The 23,371-nt window shown below is 38.1% G+C and overlaps 2 protein-coding genes across 2 annotated transcripts in view; one reads left to right on the top strand and one right to left on the bottom strand.

Annotated features, from left to right (window-relative positions):
• nlk2 (nemo-like kinase, type 2) overlaps positions 1-13,472 on the top strand; it is a 93,088-nt gene extending 79,616 nt beyond the window's left edge. The window contains exons 8-11 of the mRNA XM_084951761.1: positions 9,179-9,265; positions 9,915-10,113; positions 11,912-12,005; positions 13,308-13,472. Of these exons, the coding sequence (XP_084807887.1) occupies positions 9,179-9,265; positions 9,915-10,113; positions 11,912-12,005; positions 13,308-13,362 (435 nt within the window). The 3' untranslated portion in view covers positions 13,363-13,472. The remainder of the gene's footprint in view (positions 1-9,178; positions 9,266-9,914; positions 10,114-11,911; positions 12,006-13,307) is intronic.
• A 5,756-nt stretch (positions 13,473-19,228) lies between these two features.
• The window catches only part of LOC146374289 (Na(+)/H(+) exchange regulatory cofactor NHE-RF3-like), a 27,315-nt gene continuing 23,172 nt past the window's right edge, over positions 19,229-23,371 (bottom strand). The window contains exon 12 of the mRNA XM_084950164.1: positions 19,229-19,297. Coding sequence (XP_084806290.1) covers positions 19,229-19,297 — 69 coding nt within the window. The remainder of the gene's footprint in view (positions 19,298-23,371) is intronic.

The following is a 23,371-nucleotide window of genomic DNA, read 5'->3' as shown; positions in this document are numbered from 1 at the left end:
TTACCTGGAAACAACTATGGAGGTTTCTGTGTAATAAGCAGGAAATAGCTTCACGATGCAAACCTGCCTGTTTAATAACATATTAATAACCATGTTAATAACCTTTTAAAACAAACTTAAACTAGTGACTACCAGTACATACCTGTGGCAGTTTCTGTGTTATGAGTAGGAATTTAATACCATGGTAATGATAACTGATTAAAACAAGCATTAGGAAGTCTGGAATGAACTGGAACTGTACAAAATCCTACTAGTTATCTCACTTGTCCAGTTGTGGTGAGGGCAACACCACCGTCCTGCACTGCCTTCATTATTGACTGATCTCTTACCATCTAAGGATCCAGCTTCTCCTGCAGCAAATTTCACAAATACAGACTGTCCTATTCCCCCCCAAAAAGGAAAAAAAGGCACCATTATGATTTCTGTCTAAAGTTAAATAATGAAGTCATCCTTTTCTTTTTCTGCCCAAAAAAGCATATTGGAACTCACTGGAATATTTAGTATCTATCTTTAGAAATAAATCACTACAAAATTCACTGGGCGTGGATAGCTGTATTTTGAGTAGACCACACCTCTCAACGGCCTAATTTTGGGGCGAATACGATAAATATCATCTAAAATATCATAACATATATATATGTAACTAACCACATTCAGGTTCCTATCCATATTTGCAATAATAGTGGTCAGCTTATTTCAAGACAACCTTACTTCTGTGCAACCTTGGTTTCTATAACTATTCCTTATATTGTGTCTACTATTAATCAATACTTATACTACTACTGCTTATAACTATGGTAACTTACCCCACCCTTTCCTATTGGTGGAAAAATGTACCATGTCAACCAATCAAAAAATGATATGGCAACATGGCATTTAGTTGTTTAGGAAGGGGGAAGTTTAAGGAGTGACGGCGTGTTTTGAGATGTGAGAGATGTGCGACGTTTAGCACAAATCTTGTGTAGTTAGTGTGTAGTGTAGTCAATAGTTTTGTTGTGTGTGTCAGAACAATGAGGCGACTGCTGAATGTTACAGGAGTTACAGGAGTGATACATCTGCTGTTGTCAGGCCTGCAGGTATCAGGCTGTTGTTCTCCTTTATCTCATAGTGGACAGAAATTACTTTTTGGAGTGGCACAAATAATTTGTGTGGCATCAAATTTGATGCAGAACAGCTGATTGTTCTGTAAATAGTTTGAAATGTTTATTTAAAAAAACACCCTTGCTGCATTTGTAGGTAAACAGCTGCAAAAAACCTTGTTGTTTGCATAACTCAGTTACTTTTTTGGAGAAGTAACTATATAATTAATTGCCCAGCATTGGTCATTATATACTGTATTTTGCAGACAGAGAGTTACAGGACTCTCTCCCAGACCACAGACTCATACTCATAATACAAGTCAGAGCTTTATTTAAAAAAAAAAGAAAGAAAGAAAGAAAAAGACAGTTGTGTTTTCAAAATTGGAGTTCAAGTTATTTTTACTTCCGAAACTACAAAGTGTAGTATGTTAACTACACGTGACCTGTGTAGTTAACATACTACACAGGTCATGAACAAGATTTTTTTACATTTTCATTGTAAGTGGGCTAAAGCAGTTAATTAAAAGTAGTCTAACATAAATGTAAATGCTGTAATTTGATTATTTTAATAAACCATGTAACTTGGATGGATTCGATGCTGGTGTGACCACAGTGCACACGTCTGCTGTTGCTCACAGTGGTCCAAGGGACCGCTCAAGGAGTTTGTGTGTTTGCTCAGACACATGAAAAATTAGAGGGAACATTAGGGCTGTGCGATATGACCAAAATCTCATATCCCAATATAAGACATCTACCGTCCCGATAACGATATAAATCACGAAAATGTAACATTTTCTGTAAATTCTGTGAATCTCGGGCAGCTCGACTTGTGTGAAGTGTTTCCAGCTGGGTGTCGTGTACCTGGAGTCGAGTGTTTTAACCGATGCATGAAACTATACATTTTTAGACATAAGTTGTAACGGCCGCCGTTTTCTTTGTGAGTATTTATTACACGGCGTGCTGCGGGGAAAAGCCTGTTCTAACATTTGAGTCAATGGTTTATATTTTTTAGCACCCGACGGCTCTTTTTTGCTTCTCATCCGTAAATACTCTGCATGCTCTTTCACGTGATTCAGTTTATTTTGAAAAGTCTCAACAGGATCTTGAGCTTTATTGTGAAAGGTTTATGTGGAAAATAAACAAGCGGACACGCAATGGTTTTACCATCGCTGTTGCTAATGACAACGCATAAACACAGGCGCTTGTCCGTCCGTAGTGTGGTTATATTAAATATAAGAGAAAGAGAGAACTTAAGAAATTAATATAGCCACTACAGTGACCATCAAAACGATGGAAAAATATTGCCGTAAACAGTTTATTTTGCGACACCACAAAACAAACGATAGCGTAAAATGAAACGATAGATGTTTTTATATCGTCATCCAATATATATCGTTATATCGAACAGCCCTTGGGAACATTGCTCTTGGGTGAGGTTTTCCAGGCATGTCCCACCGGGAGGAGGCCCCGGGGCAGACCCAGGACACGCTGGAGAGATTATATCTCTTGGCTGGCCTGGGAATGACTTGGTGTTCCCCTGGACAAGCTGGAAGAGGTGGCTGGGGAGAGGGAGGTCTGGGCTTCTCTGCTTGGGCTACTGCCGCCGCGACCCGGCCCTGGATAAGCGGAATGGATGGATGGTTGGATAGATGGATGTTATAATCCATTGGTTTATGCAAGCATATCTACGAGGACATACAGATCTACGAGAGAACCCAAAAAGCAGCGAAATGGTGGCTAAAGTTAGCAGGCGATGCCTCACTTCTTTGTCTTTATCAAGGGATAACATTGAAAGTGCAGACTCCCAGTAGGTAGCAATCTGCCTCCTACTGGCATTCACTCTGTTTCCATGGCAGTAAAAATGAAAAACAAGGAAAAAAAGTACACAGAATATTTTTATGTATTATAATGAAAATTTAGATGAAATTAAGTTAATTAGGGCAATAGTGAGTGTGGATCACTTTAAATTGCCAGTTTAAGTTTGCTTTAATAGGTTATTAATATGTTTTTAAATAGAAACAGGCAGTTTTACATATGTGGTCCCAACACTCCTCCGTAATTGTCAGATTGCCTACTTTTTCCCACTTCACTTTAAGAGAAGCAGTCCTGTCATTTTTATACCACAGGATGCTGTTTTTAATCTGGAAATAATTTTATTGTGCACTCCAGGTTTAGTTAATGATACAAATGTTTCTACAAGTCGGATGTAGCACTTACCATCCTGTTCTTTTTTTCTGAGGTAGCTCTGACATAGCCTGGACTTATTTTTTGGGTCATTATCTTGCTGTAGAATGAACTCTTGACCAACTAGGTGCATACAGTACTGACAGGGACTAGAAAGAGAGAGCATATTTCTCCTGTTTTGGCTTCCCTTCATTGGCTTCCTGTTAAGTCCAGAATTGAATTCAAAATCCTGCTCCTCACATACAAGGTCTTAAATAATCAGGCCCCATCTTATCTTAATGACCTTGTAGTACCATATCACCCTATTAGAGCACTTCGCTCTCGCTCTGCAGGCCTACTTGTTGTTCCTAGAGTATTTAAAAGTAGAATGGGAGGCAGAGCCTTCAGTTTTCAGGCCCCTCTTCTGTGGAACCAGCTTCCAGTTTGGATTCGGGAGACAGACACTATCTCTACTTTTAAGATTAGGCTTAAAACTTTCCTTTTTGCTAAAGCATATAGTTAGGGCTGGACCAGGTGACCCTGAATCCTCCCTTAGTTATGCTGCAATAGACGTAGGCTGCCGGGGGATTCCCATGATGCATTGAGTTTTTCCTTTCCAGTCACCTTTCTCACTCACTATGTATTAATAGACCTCTCTGCATTGAATCATATCTGTTATTAACCTCTGTCTCTCTTCCACAGCATGTCTTTTATCCTGTCTTCCTTCTCTCACCCCAACCGGTCGCAGCAGATGGCCGCCCCTCCCTGAGCCTGGTTCTGCCGGAGGTTTCTTCCTGTTAAAAGGGAGTTTTTCCTTCCCACTGTCGCCAAAGTGCTTGCTCATAGGGGGTCATATGATTGTTGGGTTTTTCTCTGTATCTATGAAGCGCCTTGAGGCGACTTTTGTTGTGATTTGGCGCTATATAAATAAAATTGAATTGAATTGAATACCAGAGAGTATTGGATGGGGCTACAGAAGCAGTAGCGGTTTTTGATACGGGCGGTTGCCCAGGGCAGTATCATGGCATCGGAAAAAAAAAATAAAAATAATAATTACTCGTACTCATGCTGCCCCGACATCATGCCAGCGCATATCGGGAATGGCGTAGGCACCGATCGGTTTTCTATCGCCCATTTGCTGGGAGTAAGGGCGCCCTCCGTTTGCGAGGTGCGCCTGCTGCTTGCGGCACAGGGAGGAGAGGGCGGCGGGGGATTCTCTGGCTGGCTGGAGCAGCATCTAATAGCCAACTTGCAAAATAAAACAAAATTAAAACAAACCAACAAACACGAAAACACCAGACATTATGATACAGACTTATAATTTGCACCAATGTTTTTTCGAAATTCTATATGCGAAAAGTGAGCACGAGAGCCCTTCATTCATAATGTTGTAAATCCAAGCCCATTATGTATTCATGATTTGAACCCTGGGCTGTGCGAGAGGGTTAGGGCCCAGAGGGAGTGTTCGCCCAGGGCGCCAAACAGGCTAGGACCGCCACTGTACAGAAGCCTGTGGTAGCGGTTTTGTTTCAGGGCACCTCTCACTTTGTACAAGTCACTGACCCTGGATCCAGCAAAACAGCCCCAGAGACTTTCTTTTTTTACTCTGGTCACACCGGTGCGACCTAGGATTTTTTTGGCAGAACATTAGCACATTGGCGAAATGTGCAGGTGTTGCCGTGCGCTATTGGATTATTGAGGGAATTCCCTATATAATTATATGTGGGAATTTGTCCTATGAGCTGCATATCACACAAACTCTCAGAAACTTGTCCTCTGATTCAGTTGTGGCTTTGGGGCTGCCAGACGTCTTCCTTTCAGAGCTTGCCCCAGTTTTTTTAGTGCCTTTTGATGGTGAAGGAAAATGTGCTCACTGACACCATGACTGTCTTTGCAATTTCTCTGCAGGATGGACCTACATTTTTAAGTGTTATGATGGTCTGTCTCTCTTCGATTGTTAAGTGCCTTTTGGTAGTAACACACTACTTTCTGCAGTACTGTTCAACTGATGCTCACAAGGCTATGGTACCACAGTGTGTTCCAACACTGTTTCTATGCAGACCGAGGGGGTTTTAAGTAATCTAGAAAAGTTGGAACACCTGTAGGAATTAGTAGCACCAGCTTTCAAGGCTTGATCAACCTCCATTGCTGCAGAACACCTTTAAATTTTGTACCCATTTTGTGTTCTCTGAAAAAAGGCCTTTTTGTATAATTCTGAAAAGTACATTATTTTTCAGTTTTGGGTAACCTTACCTTTTTTAACCTCTGGCAGTTCACCACTTACCTTCGGAAGACCTGTATAGTTTTTTTCATGTTTTTTTAAATGAATTGTTTGATTTGAGTACTAGTAGGACAGAAATGCTGTTAGACAGTTTACACAGTGACACAGCTCTGGTTTCCACAGATAAGTGTCAACCACACAAATGTGATTTGCTTTCATTTCTTAAGACATTAAAGGCTTCATGAATTTCAAATGTGAATTGGTGCAGTTAAAAGGACAATTTCAACTATATTCTGCCTCGCATCCAAACCGACCTGAAATTCTGCAAAGAGATTCTTTCCATAATGCAGTGCCTGCTTTTCAAACTCTGTTAAATGAAAACAGGGTCAACATATGGGTTCATGATATAAAACTACATGACATTTCATTTCAAATGACTTGAATTGCAATAAATAACTGGAAAAACTTTTGACCGATAGTATACATGTTTAAGAGACTGGTCATAGTGCCATCAATCTTACCTGTTATCATTATATATCTCCCTCCCTTGACTTTATACTGCGATATATGGTAATAATATGGTATATGATAATTCAGAGCTCCAGATAACAAGACTGCCAACCCTCTTCGCCTCCCCGATCTGTGGGAAGAATATGTTTAAAACCCAGCTTGTTCAATTTTGCCTGATCTTTATCGCCTAGATGTGTTTCCTGCATTAAAACAATTTGCGCTTTGTCTCTTTTAAACTTTCCACCTTTTCACTTGACTATGTAAGCCATTAATGTTGATTGTTACCAGTTTCATTAATCTGCTATTCATCTAAATTATAGTCCTTGTAGTTGTTACACACAGTTTAATGGACTCCCTGCTCACCCTTGTAAACACTTAACATAGAACATATGAAAAAGTTAACAAAAAAGAAACAAAAATCAAACAGAGGTCCTAGCTTCCAAGGTAGAGGCTTCTGGGGCGGACCCTGCTTCACCTCCAAGGAAGCCCTTGATGGCTAAGGCCTTAATGTAGAAAGTACCTGCGAGAAACCTTACTTTATTGCTTATTATGCACCATAAATCAAATATAATAGTCTTAAGTATCAAAAACAGGGTGGATAAACGTCAATATCCCAAGGGTGTAGGTGATTCCCTTTTGAAGGCTCTGAATTTTTCTTTGTAGCTGGAGTCTTGCTTCTTGTTCACCACACCGCTCCTTGGTCCTCTGCCCCCCTTGCTCCAGCACAGCTGCTTTAGTTGCTCCAGGGCCATTTCTTTAACAACTTTCACAGCATAGCCTCTACTGGACATGTCTATCGGCTTCTACCACTGTGTTGTACATTTTTGTTTTGTCGGTATATTTCACCCTCAGCTGAGCCGGAAAGCTGCTGCTGCTAGAAATCCTCTGTTCTGCCATGCCTAATGAAGCAGAAATTATTCGGTTTTGAAGCTGAGGAAGCCTTTAAAAAGCCTTAAAAAATGTAATGACATTAAGACACAAAATGTATTGGATGCAGATGTTATCATAAGTCAGTTAGCACATGGAACAATATTTCTAAAAGATAAAAATAAAGTTCCAATAATTACAAAAATAAAGGCATCTGGATTAACACTGAATAAATGTGAACTTGCTATAGATCAGGGGTAGGCAACCTTTCTGATGGCGAGTGCCATTTAAAATTTCCTCAGAGGTCAGTGTGCCATATGATTGCATTAGCAATAAATTTAATAACGCTCTATATTAACAGTTACACACTATATAGAACCACTTTATAGAATTATATTTGTTTGCAGATGTTGGCAGCTATCAGCGAATAGTTATCAGCTATTTTGAAACAAAAGAAAGACACTTTTTATCCATAACAAGAACTCCATAACAGCAAATGAACTGTACAACAGAAAATACAAATGCTATTTATGGTCTCCTCACAAGAATGATAAGAAAAATAAACTAAGCCAATATGGCATGTCTGTTAATACAGAGACACACATGTTAATATGATCTCTGGTCTCCCACTCAGAGACACAGGTCTCCGAGTGTCCAGCATTCAGACGACTACCTGAGGACTCATGTGAGAGAAAATCTGCTCACACAGACATGCAGAGCCAAATACTGTCAATAAGGCCTCTGCAATGTTCTGAAGACAGTTAAACTTGTCAGGTAGTGATGTCCAGCAGGTGAAAACGCAGCTCCATGAACACGCACAGCTGTGGATTCCAACTGCTTCGATTTTGAATTAACTGGCATTAACTCAGCCAGTTTATGCGAGACAAATCTAGCTGCTCATTAAAGATTTCTGGTTTGATTAGAAAATAAAACATTGGTCCATATGCCTGAAAGTCCCAAAAATGCATTGTGTCTCGAGTCTACGGATGTATCCGTGTATCTCCGTGGTGCTGATGCTGTGCTAAGCGGAAAGCTCCTGAAGCTTTTGAAGTGTTGGAATATGGAAAGCTAACAACGTCCCCCTCACCAGTAGGCTAAGTTATTTTTAGTAGAATCTGGTAGTTTGGGTTGTTAGTTAAGATACCGTCATTGAGAAGCGGCACAACTAATGTGTGTATGCGAGCTGATTGCGGTGCACATCGCGCGGCCATTTATTTTTTGATGCAACTTCTCAGATTAATTCACTGCGTGTAGAGCCCAGGGCTGGACTGGGACAAAAAAAACAGCTGATACTAGAAATTAATATTAAATAAATTCTAACAACAGCTGATCAAGCTTAAACGTGCTGCTGTTGTTTAGTGCGACATCCAGCGGTTTCCTCTTTCTGGCGCAAAGTGGGCGATAAACAAACAAGAGAGAAAAGCTGATCATTGATCAGTTTCATGATTAAAGTAGCAACAGGAGAGAGAGGGGAGAGAATGAGAGAAGAAGAGGCAGCTGTGCAGCAAAGACAAAGAATAAATCCACCTTTGTGTCTTTTTCATTCTAGCTGAAGTCCAGGACAAACTGCGTCCCCTCTCAGCTCAACACGAAACGCGTAATAATTTCTCTGAATGCAGGAGGATTCCGTCTTTTTACGGGACGGTTGGCAACTCTACTAACTAACCTTATGAATTAAATAAAGTTCATTATCAGTAACATAGCACCCACCCAGCTGTATAGAAACTCATGCTAGCTAGTACGCAGTACGAGTTATTGTAACTGACTGTAAAAAGTCAGCACAACGAAAATAAACTACCCCTAAACTTGGTTTATATCTGACCCAGATAGACTGCAGGTCTCTCCTCGGCGGCCGCCTCGGGTCTCTCCTCGTCCTGCCTCCGATCTCCCTCATCCACATGCTGGCCTCCACCACTTGTTAATTTTACCGAATCTTTGGAAGCTCCGCGATGCCACCACCAAACAACTGAGTTATTTTCACACACCGGCCAGCTTCTGGCCAATCCAACACCTTTCATTGTTTATACTGTTACAAAAAAAAAAATCATCGGGCCACCGAGCAAATGCCCGGTATGCCTGATGGCCAGTCCAGCTATGGCCGTGCCATCAGTTAACCCTTCGCGTGCCAACTGTGGCACGCGTGCCTAGGGTTGCCGACCCCTGCTATAGATGATAAACTGGAAAATATATTTGTAACATTGCTGTTAAATCTAAAATTGTACTGTTGGCTTGTTGTTCACTTCTTCCTCTTGTACTTGTAAGAAACATATGAATGTAAGATGTGCCAGAAGCTGAAAGAGAGGGCAACATTCTAAATGGTGTGATGTTTGGTTTACAGCCATCCCTTCCTGTTCTGTACACACTGTCCAGCCAAGCAACCCACGAAGCAGTGCACCTTCTCTGCAGGATGCTGGTGTTTGATCCGGTGAGGCATTCTGATATATATTGATTTACATTATGCTTTGTAAATGAATCCCTTTCACTAAGTAGCTTGTGTACAATAACACACATATGTCTTAATGTATACTCAATTACTCAGGTAAGGAAATCCCAAAAAGTTGATTCAACTTGCAGGTTGGGGAAAATCTGCTGTCTGGTAAGACTGAAGAAGTCACTTGGATGAGTGACAAAACGTTTCTCTCACTGAAAACGCTATGGCCAGATGAACAGAATCAATAACATGGGAATAATAAACATAGTTTGAACCATAATAATGAAAGCCCACTTCAGTTACTTGAGCTCTCAAGGCAGGAGCATCCTTAATGAGTTCATGCCATCATTGATCCTGTAATTTCTATCATTGTCCAGTTTCATCAAACCCATCCTTGACACTGATGAAACCAGGTTACTGTGGCTACACACAGTCTGCTTTTAGATAATGATATGGTCATGTAAGTCTATTAGAGGTAGTATTAGTGTTCTCACAGTCCAATAGGGATGTGACAGTTTAATCTGTGCCTTTTTTAAAAGGGCCATTCAGTGATTTTCACACCAGTCCTTTACTTATTGTTTCTTGCCTGTATTTGAAGAGTAACAGTTTAAAATTTAATTTAACTTTTGTATCTGGTCTCCAGTCAAAGAGGATTTCAGCCAAAGATGCCCTGGCTCATCCTTATCTAGACGAGGGTCGACTTCGCTACCACACGTGCATGTGCAAATGCTGCTATACCACATCCTCGGGTCGTGTGTACACCAGTGACTTTGAGCCCATCACTAACACCAAGTTTGATGATGGCTTTGAGAAGAATCTGAGCTCTGTAAGACAAGTCAAAGGTAAATTTGTTTGCTCTTTTTGTTTCTATTTGCAAGGCGCATAAACATCAACAAAAATAAACCCTGCAGCCCTGGCTTTGATAAATGAAAATAAGTTAATAGAACTGACAGACACATGGGTTAAAAATTGAAAGTCTGCTTCTTCCTTACAAACATTTTAACCCAACTCTCATATTAACAATGGAGATCATTATCAATTCAATTTTATTGGCATAGCAGCAAATCGCAGCTGTTGCCCCAAGGTGCTTAGTATTGTAAAGACTCTACAATAGTGCAAATCTAGCCTTGGGCTTGTTGTGTATAGGGCTGGGTATCGTGACTGATTTCTAGAATCGATTTGATTCCGATTCACAAGGTCCCGAATTGATTCAATCCACGCTTCGATTCAATTCAATTCAATTCAATTCAATTCAATTCGATTTGAATCTGGGAAATTTTGCCTCAGACAGTCAGAAACATTATAATTCAGATCAGTATATTTACATATTTTTGTATCTATAAAAAGGAAGCTGACACTTTCCAGACTTTATCAAAGTTGTGAGCATCACAGCAGAGGCCTTTGTGTCAAAGCAGCTGAAGATAAAACACAGAAAAACATGAAGGAGATTTTCCTGGCCTGGATTTTATAAAAATATTCTGCAGTACATCAAAAACGAAAGAAAACCATTAATCAGCATATGAACATCACCTCTGAAGTTACAGCGGTTTTATTACAGACACGGCATTTTGCATTTTGTATAATTTTAAAAAGTTTAAATTTGTTCAGTATCGAACAGCAGAAATGAGGTTTTCTTTTCGGAAGTAAGTAAAAGGAATAAAACATCAGCCGACAGCCTGTAAACAACGGTAGACTTGTGCGTAACAAGCAAGCGAATAATGCAGAAAACAGATTTTTAGATGGGAAACTGTTCTTGAAGTACAGAGAGAGAGAGGGAGAGAGAGCTGTGCATCGTGGTCGAAGCAAAACAGTAAAAGTAAGCATGACATGTTTATGTGAAGCGTAGTTTGGATCTTCTTTTGCTGCTGGTTCAGTCAATATTGTTTGGAGAGAGATAAAACCTGCAGCTTCAGAATCAGCGCAAAAAGGGCGTAAACACAAAGCGCGGACCCGCCGACACATCAGAGTCAGCGAGCTGTCGGCTTTCAGCCCCGACCGTGTCCGTGCCGTCGGGTGAGAAAGTCACATCTCACTGATTCTGATGCGTCGGCGGGTCGAGCTTTGTGTTTACGTCTCTGTGCAGAATCCGTGTTCCTGCTCTCATTTACTGTTTTAAATGTTTGGTGGTTGTTGAAACTGAGATTCTGGCATTTCGGGCAAAATAAATTTATATTAAAAAATCGATTCAGGATTTTAATGAATCGATTTCACGTTATCCAAGACAGAATCGATTTTAATCGATAAATCGATTATCAAAACCCACCCCTAGTTGTGTACCTTGAATTTGCTGCTTTACTGCTATTTTGATGAGATATCATTGCAGGAGCTCAGAGATTCCCAAATATAAAGAGGGACATGCTGCTACAGCTTGAAATATTAGACTTTCAGGATAAAACGTTGAAACTCCTTGACTTCTGTGCATCCTGTTTTATTTCTTCTACTCCAATACCAGTGCTAAGGCAATGATTTTCTTTTTTCTGAGTGGTAACACTGGTAACAAGACTGCAGCAAGATAATAAAGAAAAGAAAACATAATTCTGATCTTTATGTAAGCATGGGAAATATATTTAAAAAAAACTTCACAATGGCTTTACATTAGGATCATTAATAATGAATGATGATTGCGTGTTTCTCTTACAGAAATTATCCATCAATTCATTTTGGAACAGCAAAAGGGAAGTAGAGTACCACTCTGCATTAATCCTCAATCAGCTGCTTTCAAAAGCTTCATCAGGTAGGAGACTCTGTAATTGTTAGCAGTATGAACACACACTAATACTAAATATTGTGTACATGAGTTACAGATACTGTACTGTGCCAAAGTCTTGATCCACCCTGCTTTCTGGGAGCCAGACTTTTTTTTTTCTTGAGCAACAGTCCTATAGACTTGCTGAAGGTCTTTCTAAAGGTTTTCTCTGGACATTGGTTGCTTTTTTGTCCCATTTTCAGGCCAGTTCTTGTACCTGAGCATTTTGGAGGAATGTTTCTTTTGCTAAGTGACCTGACTAACTGAATATGTCAAGCAATACAAAGGCATCAGATGAACCAGTGTTAGACACTTAGTTACTAGCAAACTGTTATCAAATGGGGAAAAAACACATTATCTACAGCAGATGAATGATACAGGAACAACACAGGACGTGATAAATGCATCTGTTGTTCACTTAATCTTCAACAGAAATGCAAGTCAAGGAGATATTTTAGGGAGAAAAGGCTAAAGTATGCCAAATTACACAAGAACTGGACTTAAAATCAGGAATAACAGGTCTTGTGAATGAATCCAAATTTGAAATTTATGCTTGAAATTGTCATCAGTATGCACAGAGAATGTCAGGAGAGAGATACAGTGAGTGTCTACAGAAATCTGACTTAGTCATGGTTTGGGGCTCCATATCAGCCTGTGCTGTTGGAGATCTTGTCAAATTTAATTGAATTATGACCACAGAAAAGTACCATCAGCATTTGATCCACCATACACTACCATCTGGAAACACCTAATTGGCAAGGACTTCTTTTTTAGTACGGCAAGGATCCCAAACACACTGCCAATGTCATAAAATCCTGGATGAACACACACATACACACACACTCACATAAAATCTGTAAAAGACCTTTTTCTGGTGTAATAAGCCATTTCCAGTGAGGCCACCATGACTGTCACATTTAAAAAATAGCAAATAAGTTAATGTCACGTGGTTAGTGGCCATATTCCATATTTTGCGCATCATTTTACAGATGAATGAACACAAATGTTTGTACATGAGGCCTAAAGAAGGTAATGATGATAAGCCTGTCTGAATTTTTAAACCTTCCCCACTTACCATGGAAAGAGTCAGACATCCTATTGAGAAGATCAGCAACATGCCATTGTGAACTAGCATGCATGTGGCTCCTCTAAGTAGTACACTACTATCATTAACTCTAGCAGTTAACGTTGGTGGTATTAAACCTTTGTGTCCAACTAACAAATGTTTTACTCTTAACTAAATATTGCTAATATTAACTCCTTTCACTTAATGCCCTGTTTTTTGAACAGCTCCACAGTGGCTCAGCCCTCTGAAATGCCTCCATCTCCGCTGGTGTGGGAATAGCTACTGTTTTGTGTCGTTATTTTTCCTGACTGACAAGCTGCTAAACTGGGAACAAGAAAGGGTCTCAGTGTCTTCTATCATCTGTGTAGCATTTCACTGGAGAGCAGGACTCACAGGTCTGCTGGGTTTATGCTGAAAAATGGAATCAAAGAAAGGTCCACTGATAATTGCTTTATGGAAATTAATGACAGAAAAGCTCTGTATAATGCTTTGTACAGAATTTTTCTAAACAAACTGAGAACATACACACATCATATATATACATATATATACATATATATATATATATATATATATATATACATATATATATATATATATATACACATATACATATATATATTTGTGTGTGTGTGTGTGTGTGTGTGTGTGTGTGTATATATAGTGTTTGTGCACAAATTATATATAAAATGTATATTTTACAAATTCTGCAATCACCATCTCATTAATTTAGAAAACTAGGCTACTTTGCACCCGTCATTTCTGTCATTTCTGCATTATTTCCAACCACACTTTTTATTCTGACAATCAACTGTAACATTATTATTATGGGCAACTGAAAATTTCCCATATTTTAGAATTTTTACAAATTTGCTCTCTGTAGCATTATTGTTTTATTTATTTTTCATCATTTGTATTAAAAAAAATGTTGCCTTGTGGCCCCACTGCATATTTGACAGAAGGGGTGCTAATTGATTTTGAACAATTTTGCCTATTTAACATCTGATAAAAAAAAAAATCAAAACCTAAGACCAACATATTCTAAATAGTTCTATTGAAAACACAGGGAACAACCAAACATGGAGAGATTTGGATTTAAATACATCTATTTATGCTGTGAAAGTTTTTTTGTTTTACTTATGTCTTGTTCCAGCACATCAAAATTGTGATAGCTTGTCACACAGCCAATTTAGACCAAATGTTTCCTGATTAATTACTCATCATCTTCTCATAGCGTCCTTCTATGTGGAATTAGTTCACCTTTTGTCATTTGCTTACAAAACATACAGCATGGGATGTCTGTTGTCCAAGAAAGATACAAAAGTTTCCTCCCTTTTAGTTAGTTTCAGTTAAATTAAATTGCTACAGTGGATTTTGAAACTATCTGTAGTTTTCACAGAAAATTCATTGAAATGTTTAAAATGGAAAAATGGAAAATGCTTACAGGAAAGTAATTATTACTGATAATGTTTATGTCAAGTTTTCCATTCACATATTAAGGTTTTTCATTCACACACTGCCTGAGAGTTGCCAGCCATATTGGATGTGATACAACAGCCAGTTGCTAGTGACTGGATGACAGTGGTCTCTGGAGTTTCATGGCTCCTGCTGGGTTAAATATGACAAAGAAAAGAAAATGCTGCACCAAAAACTTCCCAGTGATTGTTTTATTTGCTAGCAACCATATTGCTGTGGTTGCCTGTAGTTTTTCATATTTGTCTGTAAATACTTGCTTACTACTAGCTGAGCAGTAGGCAAATGGTTTATTGTCGTCACTGGCCGGGCCGGCGGTGTGGACACACAAGTTTGTGAATGTGACAACTCGAGAATGAGGTGACATGGGAAGTTTAAAATTGATAGGTGCTGATATTAAAAGTTAGGCTCTCAGTTTTTTTGAAAATCTTGTAAATGCGATAACTTAGGATTTTGAATAAGGCAACATAGGATTTTGAAATTGTTACCACAGGTATCTAATAGGAAGCTGGCAGGTGGCACTGGCAGTCACAAGTATTTTTTTCTATGTTTTGTCTACATGACAGTCTAACAGTCACACTTATTCATCCAGTGAATACATCGGTATCGGCGCTTTGAGTGCTCAGAAGAGTAGAAAAGCGCTATATAAGAACCAGCCCATTTACCATTTACCATCGGTAGCAGCTTGGGATTTAATATCTTGCCCAAGGACACCTTGGCATGCAGGCTTGAGCAGTCAATAAAAGAACCACCAACCTTTTGAGTAATAGATAACCTACTCTACCTCCTAAGCTAAAACTACTACCTTCACAGCTTCACAGTAATAGTTGTGTTTAAATAGGCAAACCTTTTACTTTGAAGACAAACAGCCTCCTTTTCCAGTTTGTGTCACATTTCTGGTTTCACTGCAGTGCAGACAGTAGGTGGAAAGTGTTTCTATAAGTCGGTCACATCCATTCAAAAAAATATACAATATCATCATAGTGACCAAAGCAATCGTTAAGTTTTTGGGGAATACACATTTTTCCTTAGCAGGGGGGTCACCAACAGGTCTTTCAGCTAGTGTGACTGGGCCTTCAGTGATCATTTTCCCAGGGACTGCTGTCAACCTCCTACAACTCACGATCAGTCAGGGAACACCTTTTCCTTTATTACTGGTTGTAAACTAGTCTTTCGCCCTGTGTAAATAGATTGTTAGCCAAATGTAAGACAATGTAGACCTTGAGTCTGCATTGTCACCATACACCATGATTGTCACATTTCCAAAATAGCAAATAAGTTAATTTAAATGGTTAGTGGTCATATTTCATATTTTGCGTATCATTTTACAGATGAATGAACACAAATGTTTGTACATGAGGCCTAAAGAAGGTAATGACAATAAGCCTGTCTGAATTTGTAAACCTTTTCCACTTATCATGGAAAGAGTCAGACATCCTACTGAGAAGATCAGCAACACACCATTTCTGATTGGTAACATGAACTTGGGTTCAGTTCCATTTAATTTCTGTGCAAAATTAAATGGAATTTGTAGTTGAAAATATATATGAAGAGATCATTTTGGTGGCGCTGGTGAATGCTCACTTGCATGCTTCATGAAGACAAGCTTTTTAATGAATAGGAAATAACTTTAAGAATGAATTAGCCTAAAACCCTGCTTCTAGACTAGACAATAAAATAAACTCCTCTGATGCATACAACGAGTGACTGTAATGATAAAAAGAACAAACAATTCTACAGTAATATTTTTACCCCCTCGTTTGACCAACCATATCAGTTATACTACTTATAACGAGTTCAGTAATCACATATAATTTAAGAAGTCCCATCAGACTGACTGAAAAACTGTTGTATAATGAAGGAATGTGTTTTATCTACATATGTGCCTCCTAAAGTTCCCCTCTTGGACATTCTCAGTCAAGGTGAGCTATTTTTTTCCCAAAAGAGTCTGAAAAGAATTATTTCTTATTAAAAATAACCTAGAAGCTTGCACTGAGCTGAAATATATCAGGTTTCCATTGTTCTCTGTATCCTTTGCTGGACTTGCTGTGTACTGTACACTTTCTGCACTGAAACAGAGCTGATGCAAGTCTGAGTGTTTATGGTTCTTCATAGTCTGGGTCCTATTTAAGTGGACTTGGCTATTCATTATTTTCCATGAGCACATTAAAAGTATAGCTTTTCTGTTGGGACATTAGCAAGCTCACAAGTCTCACGAGTGAGACTGTAAGTTAATCTAACCAAAGCCATGTGAGCCACATTTTTTATCCTACCTTTTAACATCCTTACCCCGCCAGCAAGAAGAAAAGAGCAGAGGGTAAATACTGTCATGTAATTAACTTTAACAGTTAACAAACACATTGACACTTTTTAAAAAGTTTTTGCAGGCAAGAAATTGTCATTGTCATCAATAGGCTGTTGTCTGCAGCAAGACTGCAATATGACAAGGTCTGGTGACAATACAATAACAAAATGCAAAATACATTTCAGAGACTTCATGTCAGAAATGGCATGAATATATATATGAATTGGGTCAATACAGTAAAAAGAAAATGTGCAGAAAAATAATTAAAATTTGAATTTTTTGGTGAGCCACTGACTTTTTGGGTGGTTGTTGGTTAGCCAAAGCAAAGCGTTGTTTGTGTGTTATCACATATAGATGGTTGGAATGGAACAGCAACGGAAGAATCAGACTTAGACTGGGAAATACATATTCAAAGAACTAAAATCATAGTGAGCTAAAGTAGCTTTCTTCTGGTGAGAAGAAAGCTTTTTCATTAGAAGGACCAATCGGAACCTGTCTAAATACAGAGTAACTGATCTGGTGAAAATGAGTGACTGGCAGTTAAACCAGCAGTATATTTTGTTTTAACCTTGTTCTTTCTACTTGAATCTGTCATCACATACTATAGACATTCTTCAAGAATTGTACTGAGCAGCTCTTCTCAGACAGGAGAAAAGTAGCACATGAACATCTCAAAAATGACATGGTCTTTTCTACATGTTTTTCCCTAGATGGTAATCCAGTGCAAATATGTGCCCCTGCTCTTTCTCATGTGTGTACACTGTCTTCAGGAGAAACAAAGTTTTTGACGTAATTTATTTAATATATTTTTAGACTTGTTATCAATTTCTGTTCTTGTGTCCTATGGTATGCATTCTTTTCACACCTCAGAAAATAACTATGTATATATATGTTATATAGAGAAGCAAATCTACAACAACCTACAAAAAACACACAAAAAAACACTGTATAGGGATTGTATTAGCCTGTACATTTCTAAGGCTGTGAAATTTTTTTTTAAAAAACTTGCATACAAATGTATATATTTTCTTGATTTTTACCCTGCAACTAGGATGTGGACAGCAAATCCTGTAACAATTAAAAGAAATGCAGTCATCTTAACTATAACTTGTGTGTACAGCAGTTGTAGATATGTCTAAGGAAAATGCATTTTTTGTTATTATTTTTAATTATTTTGTCACGGCAACACTGTGAATATGTATATTAAGAATTCACCGTGTTGGTCTCTACCTCTTGAGCTCAATAACTTGGCATTGTTTACCTCCACACATTTCTGATCATGTGGGGATGAAATAAAAAAACAATAACAAAAAACACTTGAATGTCCATTCATGCTTTTATACCGAAATAATAAAATATTCTGCCCCTCCACATACATCTTCCGACAGACCTTTCTTGCACTCTGTAATACAAAACCTACCAGTAGCCAAGGGTTACCTGACTGTTAGATGTTCTGACCATGATGGTTGCATTCAAAGCTCAGTGTCAGGGACAGCAGTGTCAGCAGTTGAGGTTCCATCATCATCAAGAGGTGCCCTTATGCCCTGTAAAATCTAATTAGTTCCCAGAACTAAAGTAAAGCTCACTTAAGATAACTAAGGACAGCTTATTCATTGCGAGTACACAGTACTAAGAATAACTTGATATTTTTGAGTGAGCAATACTAATTGTTTACCCCACTGACAAACATTTCAAGTTCTACTAAGTTAAAAAAAGAAATTGTGGTGACTTACTATTTTTAATTTTCCTTACATACAAATAAATGCAGCTAAATCACATTATGTTTTATCATCCTTAAACTTAAGAGATTTCTAGTACAAGTATGATTCAAAAACAAAAATTAAAAGCACTTGCAATGCAGTTAAAATTATCCCAGCCTTTTTTTTCCAAATGCAAAAAAAGTATGTCAGCCAACATACTGGACACTGTTATGTTTAACAACAAACAAGTATATTCCCATTCCCCCATTAGATTTTAAATATTAGTACAATTAAATTGTATGTTTATTTGTTAAGACAATTTAAACCTTTAATAACCTTACACTGAGACAAATTCTCAGATTTAATTATTCTGAAACTAAGTTAAAGCTTCCCATAACTTTGTATTGCAAGTTACATTGCTGATATAATCAGTATAAAATGTATTTATTGTTCAGCTCAAACAACACATTTGTTTTGCATTCAAACACAGGAGCTTTGTGTCTTGTAACATTTTAAGGATGGTTTGTTTCCATTCCTGGCATTACTGCCTGAATGACTGCCGTGGATTTAGACGATCCAAATGTAAGTGCCTCAATGAAGTCTTTGAAATTGTTGCAACTTCCCTTAAGTACAGTGGCAGTGGATGTGGGTTGGAAGTGCAATGACCTCAAACCTGCAGGTGACCATCTTCACTGACCACACCTTCTGTGACGGAGGGCTTATCACTACTGGTGTCCTGGAAGGAAACAATCGTATTATTGTATGGTCTACCTTACAATATAAAGCACCTTGAGGCAACTGTTGTTGTGATTTTTGCACTGTATAAATAAAATTGAATTGAATGTAGAACACCAACTTATTTGGCTTTTTAAAAAAATGTATTTCTGCATTTCCTATAGAACAGATCTCAAGTTAGACAAACTAGCTGTGTGATTACATTATTAGTAAAAAAAATACTGTAAATTTGATATAAACAATTGTGGCACCTCAACTTGCTTCTTTCGATGTGGACGAGTAGCAACTCTACTCTACCCCTCTTGAATGACTCTTCACCACAACAGATTGGTATAGCGTCCACATCACTGCAGCTGCAGCAACATCCGTCTGTCGATCTCTCATTCCTCTCTTCGTTCACTCGTGAACAAGACCCTGCGATAAATAAACTCCTTCAACCGGGGCAGCAACTCATCCCTGATGCAGAGTAGGCACTTCACCCTTTTCAGCTGAGGACCATGGCCACAGATTTTGAGGGGGTGATGTAGGTAGAGTGTTCGCCCCATGATCGGAAGGCCAGGGGTTCAAATCCACCGAATTACTAGCCTGAGGCACCCCTGAGCAAGGTACCGTCTCTACACACTGCTCCCCTGGCGCTGGATTGATGGCTGCCCACTGCTTCACTGAGTGAATGGGTTAAATGCAGAGGACTAATTTCCTACTGGATTAATAAAGTATGCATTGTACATTGTCATTCCCACCATTCCACACTCAGCCATCAACTGATGTCTAACCAATCCTGACAGTACCCCTCTTCAACTTGATGTGATTATCACCACGACAGGCACCAACCATCTTGCAGCCTCAGCTCCTTGCAGGAGCCTCAACATTGCCCATTCTAATTCAATGTTCCCAGCCTCCCTCAGAATGCTTTCAGGTGTGCTAGGTCTGTCTGGCATGCGCCCCTGGCACCTGATCCAACTCACCACAAGGTGAAAGATCAGTAAAAAATAAAATTTCCCAAGCCAAAGCACAAATCAAAATTGAAGTAAAACAGGTTGGTTTAATGTATGATTAAAGTTTAGCACGATCAATGATGATTATTAATATTTTGGAAAACCAAAACACTTACCACTCAGTTGATGTCTTCTTGCAAGTGTTTGATGTAATGTGGGGAGTGCTGGTCCAGAGCCTCAAAGAAAGCAAGAAGAGGGAGAAAAAAAAGAAAACTGTTTGGAAGCTGATATTGCTTCTTATTGACTTTGCAACCATTATAGCTTAAAATATAGAAACACAATGTACACCTCATACTAACTAATTAGACTCTAGCACATATACTTATTAATAAAAATAATAGAAAAAAATAGTCATTTAAAACACTATCTACTACTATGTCTAAATGTGTGGTATTGCCAATGTCAGTTTAGGCCTAAAGAGATGTGTGTTATAAAAAAAAAAGAGACCACCTAAATTAAATGAAATCATTACATGCTTGTTAAAAGCTAACTTCCAATATATAGTTTCTAAAAAGCACAATAACCATTGTATGTATATTTATATTTAACATAGTCTACCCCAAAATGTTTCTGATGATTCAATTGTAGAGTTTAACTAATTTGTTTAGAAGAAGCTAAATTACTTTATTTTCAGCTATAAAGCCCAATTAGATTGTAACCCTAATCTGGTTTATAGCTTTTGAATTTCACAACAAAACATGAATCTAAAATACTATTAAAACTAACAAATACTAGTATTATTTAAAATGAAATTAAACAGAAATGTTGGTTAAATGTAAAAACAGCTTGCTAAAGAATGGCTAGATTTGACATTAACAGATGCCACAGATATTCAAAAGCAGCAACAAAGCATTAGAATAAATGCGGGGTCTAAGAATATACAGTTAATATGTTATAAAAGTTCATATGAATTAAAAACAAGCCGAACCCCTAAGGGCTGCACCCTCTGGAAATGTTTCGTCTTGGCTTCTGCAACGCTTACTTTCCTATTTCAAATGAGCAACAGTAAATTTGCTCAGTCTTTTATATAAGGTTTTTAAAGCTGTGGGGTTAATTTTTTAACCAACATGAGCCGAGAGGCAGCAGTGAGCATCGTGATACAAAAGCTAGGCTAACACTGGCTAGCTAGCAAGTTCATAAACCAAAGTGCTAAACTGCAAGAAGGCACAAAAACAGTTTGAATGAGAATAAACATTTACTCACTAAATCAGTGGTGATACGCTGATTGACATATAAGAAATGTCAACAATACAGGTTTGCTCAGCATATTTCAGAGAAAAAAAGGCATGCTATGAACATGTGGACTGATCTGTGCAAGGGATGAGGAAAGCAGTGACATGGCATTTTCAAACCATATCATTTTATCCTTCCGCTGAAGAGAGACTGCCTCCAGATGGGAAGAAATAAAAGCATGGATGACTGTTTCGAGGTGCCTTGAAAGAAAAGATTTCACTCTTGCCAGTTGCCTTAAATGATAAAAAGTGGACTTCACCACTGCTCTAATTTGGCTGTCCAATTTAAAATCCCTGTCCAACTTAAAACGTTCAGTAATAACAGGTTTAAAATAAACTTCCAGGGGTCCCAAATCAACAGAGGACTCACAGTGCCCACTAGGTCCAAACACCAACACCTCTGTTTTCTTTTCATTAAAATTTTAAAGTTTAAAGCCAACCACACTTTAATGTCATCTAGACATGCCAAAAGAGGTTTAATGGCGATGCCATCCTTCTGCTTTAGTGTCAAATAAATTTGGCATTCATCAGCATAACAATGAAAGGATGGAACCCAGAGGCAATAAATGTAATAATAATTATTGTTAATAATAAATAATAATGAAATAAAAGAAAATAAAATGACCATACCATATGGTTTCATTTTCAATTTTGAGGGCCTTTGTATGAGCTAAGATGCAGTCTCTCAATCAAGTCCTTTGTTTTTGTCTAAAAACAAAAAGCAAATCAAAAATTGATTAACTAATTAATACTTTTAGTTGTACTATGCACAACTGGGTGACTTATTTTTTATATACAAAGGTGCAAAAGTAGTATAAACTGTCAGATAATGAAGTAAAATATAAAGAATAGTGAAGCAACAATAGAGAGCGGTGTAAAAAGGGAAGCTCAAGTAAAGTAGGTAACTGTGAATTTAACCTACTTAAGTTATTATTTATTAGATCTTTTATTAGATATTTGCACACAAAGAAGGCAACAGCACCACAAAAACATTCAGGGGGTTTTGTGACTCGAATTAACTAAGGTGACAAAACAAAAATCTGTGGACTGAATGAATAAAATACAGAATCTCTATGCACCAATGGCACACAGTACAATAATATATTTTGAGATTGTCAATGAAATATCTAGGAGTATACCCATCCACGGTGCATTCTAAAGTTTGTCATATTATATAGATAGCACAGCATGGGGATTTAAAAAGAATGGGCCTGCAGGTCAGAAGTGGATGCAGTTTGGTCCACTCGGCTTTGCCAAGTGTGACAATTGCAGAGAAGTGATTATTCAGTTTTCAGTAAACATGATGACACCATTACTACACAGGAGATGAGTAATTTGTGATTTTATAACTACAAGGACGTAAAATACTGCTGTTTTGTTGCAAATCTGGTGTTCAGTGTCCAAAAATCACATTATATGATCAAATCAAAAGGGAGGCTGCCCATAACCAAGCAGGCCTGAATCCAGACAAAGACATTGTCTTCAGTCACATCTTCATCAGCTGTTAAATCTTTACTTTCTTTAAAGTTAAGCTCGGTCCACAGGATGGCCTTGGTCACTTCTATTTTTGTTCATTTCCATCACAAGTAAACATAATGTGTTCTCTCAGAAATCTGTAAAATATAGCAAATGTCATAAAACACAATGCAATGCAAACCACAATTAATTTTGTAAATTGTCTATATTTATATGCTAGAACATCTCATTAACAACATAAATAATGACTTGAGCTTGGCAAGAAGACAATTCTTCACCCAGAAAGGAGTATAAAAGTGAAGTGAGACAGCCATCACAAATGGTATGTTTTAAACGTGGTCTTTAATATGAATATAATTTTGTCAAAAAAAT

Source organism: Perissodus microlepis, chromosome 14 (assembly GCF_051167445.1).
Source record: "Perissodus microlepis isolate ML-2025 ecotype Zambia chromosome 14, ASM5116744v1, whole genome shotgun sequence".
Taxonomy (NCBI): domain Eukaryota; kingdom Metazoa; phylum Chordata; class Actinopteri; order Cichliformes; family Cichlidae; genus Perissodus; species Perissodus microlepis.
The sequence above is the reverse complement of the archived record's forward strand: the minus strand, read 5'-3'. Positions and strand labels throughout refer to the sequence as shown.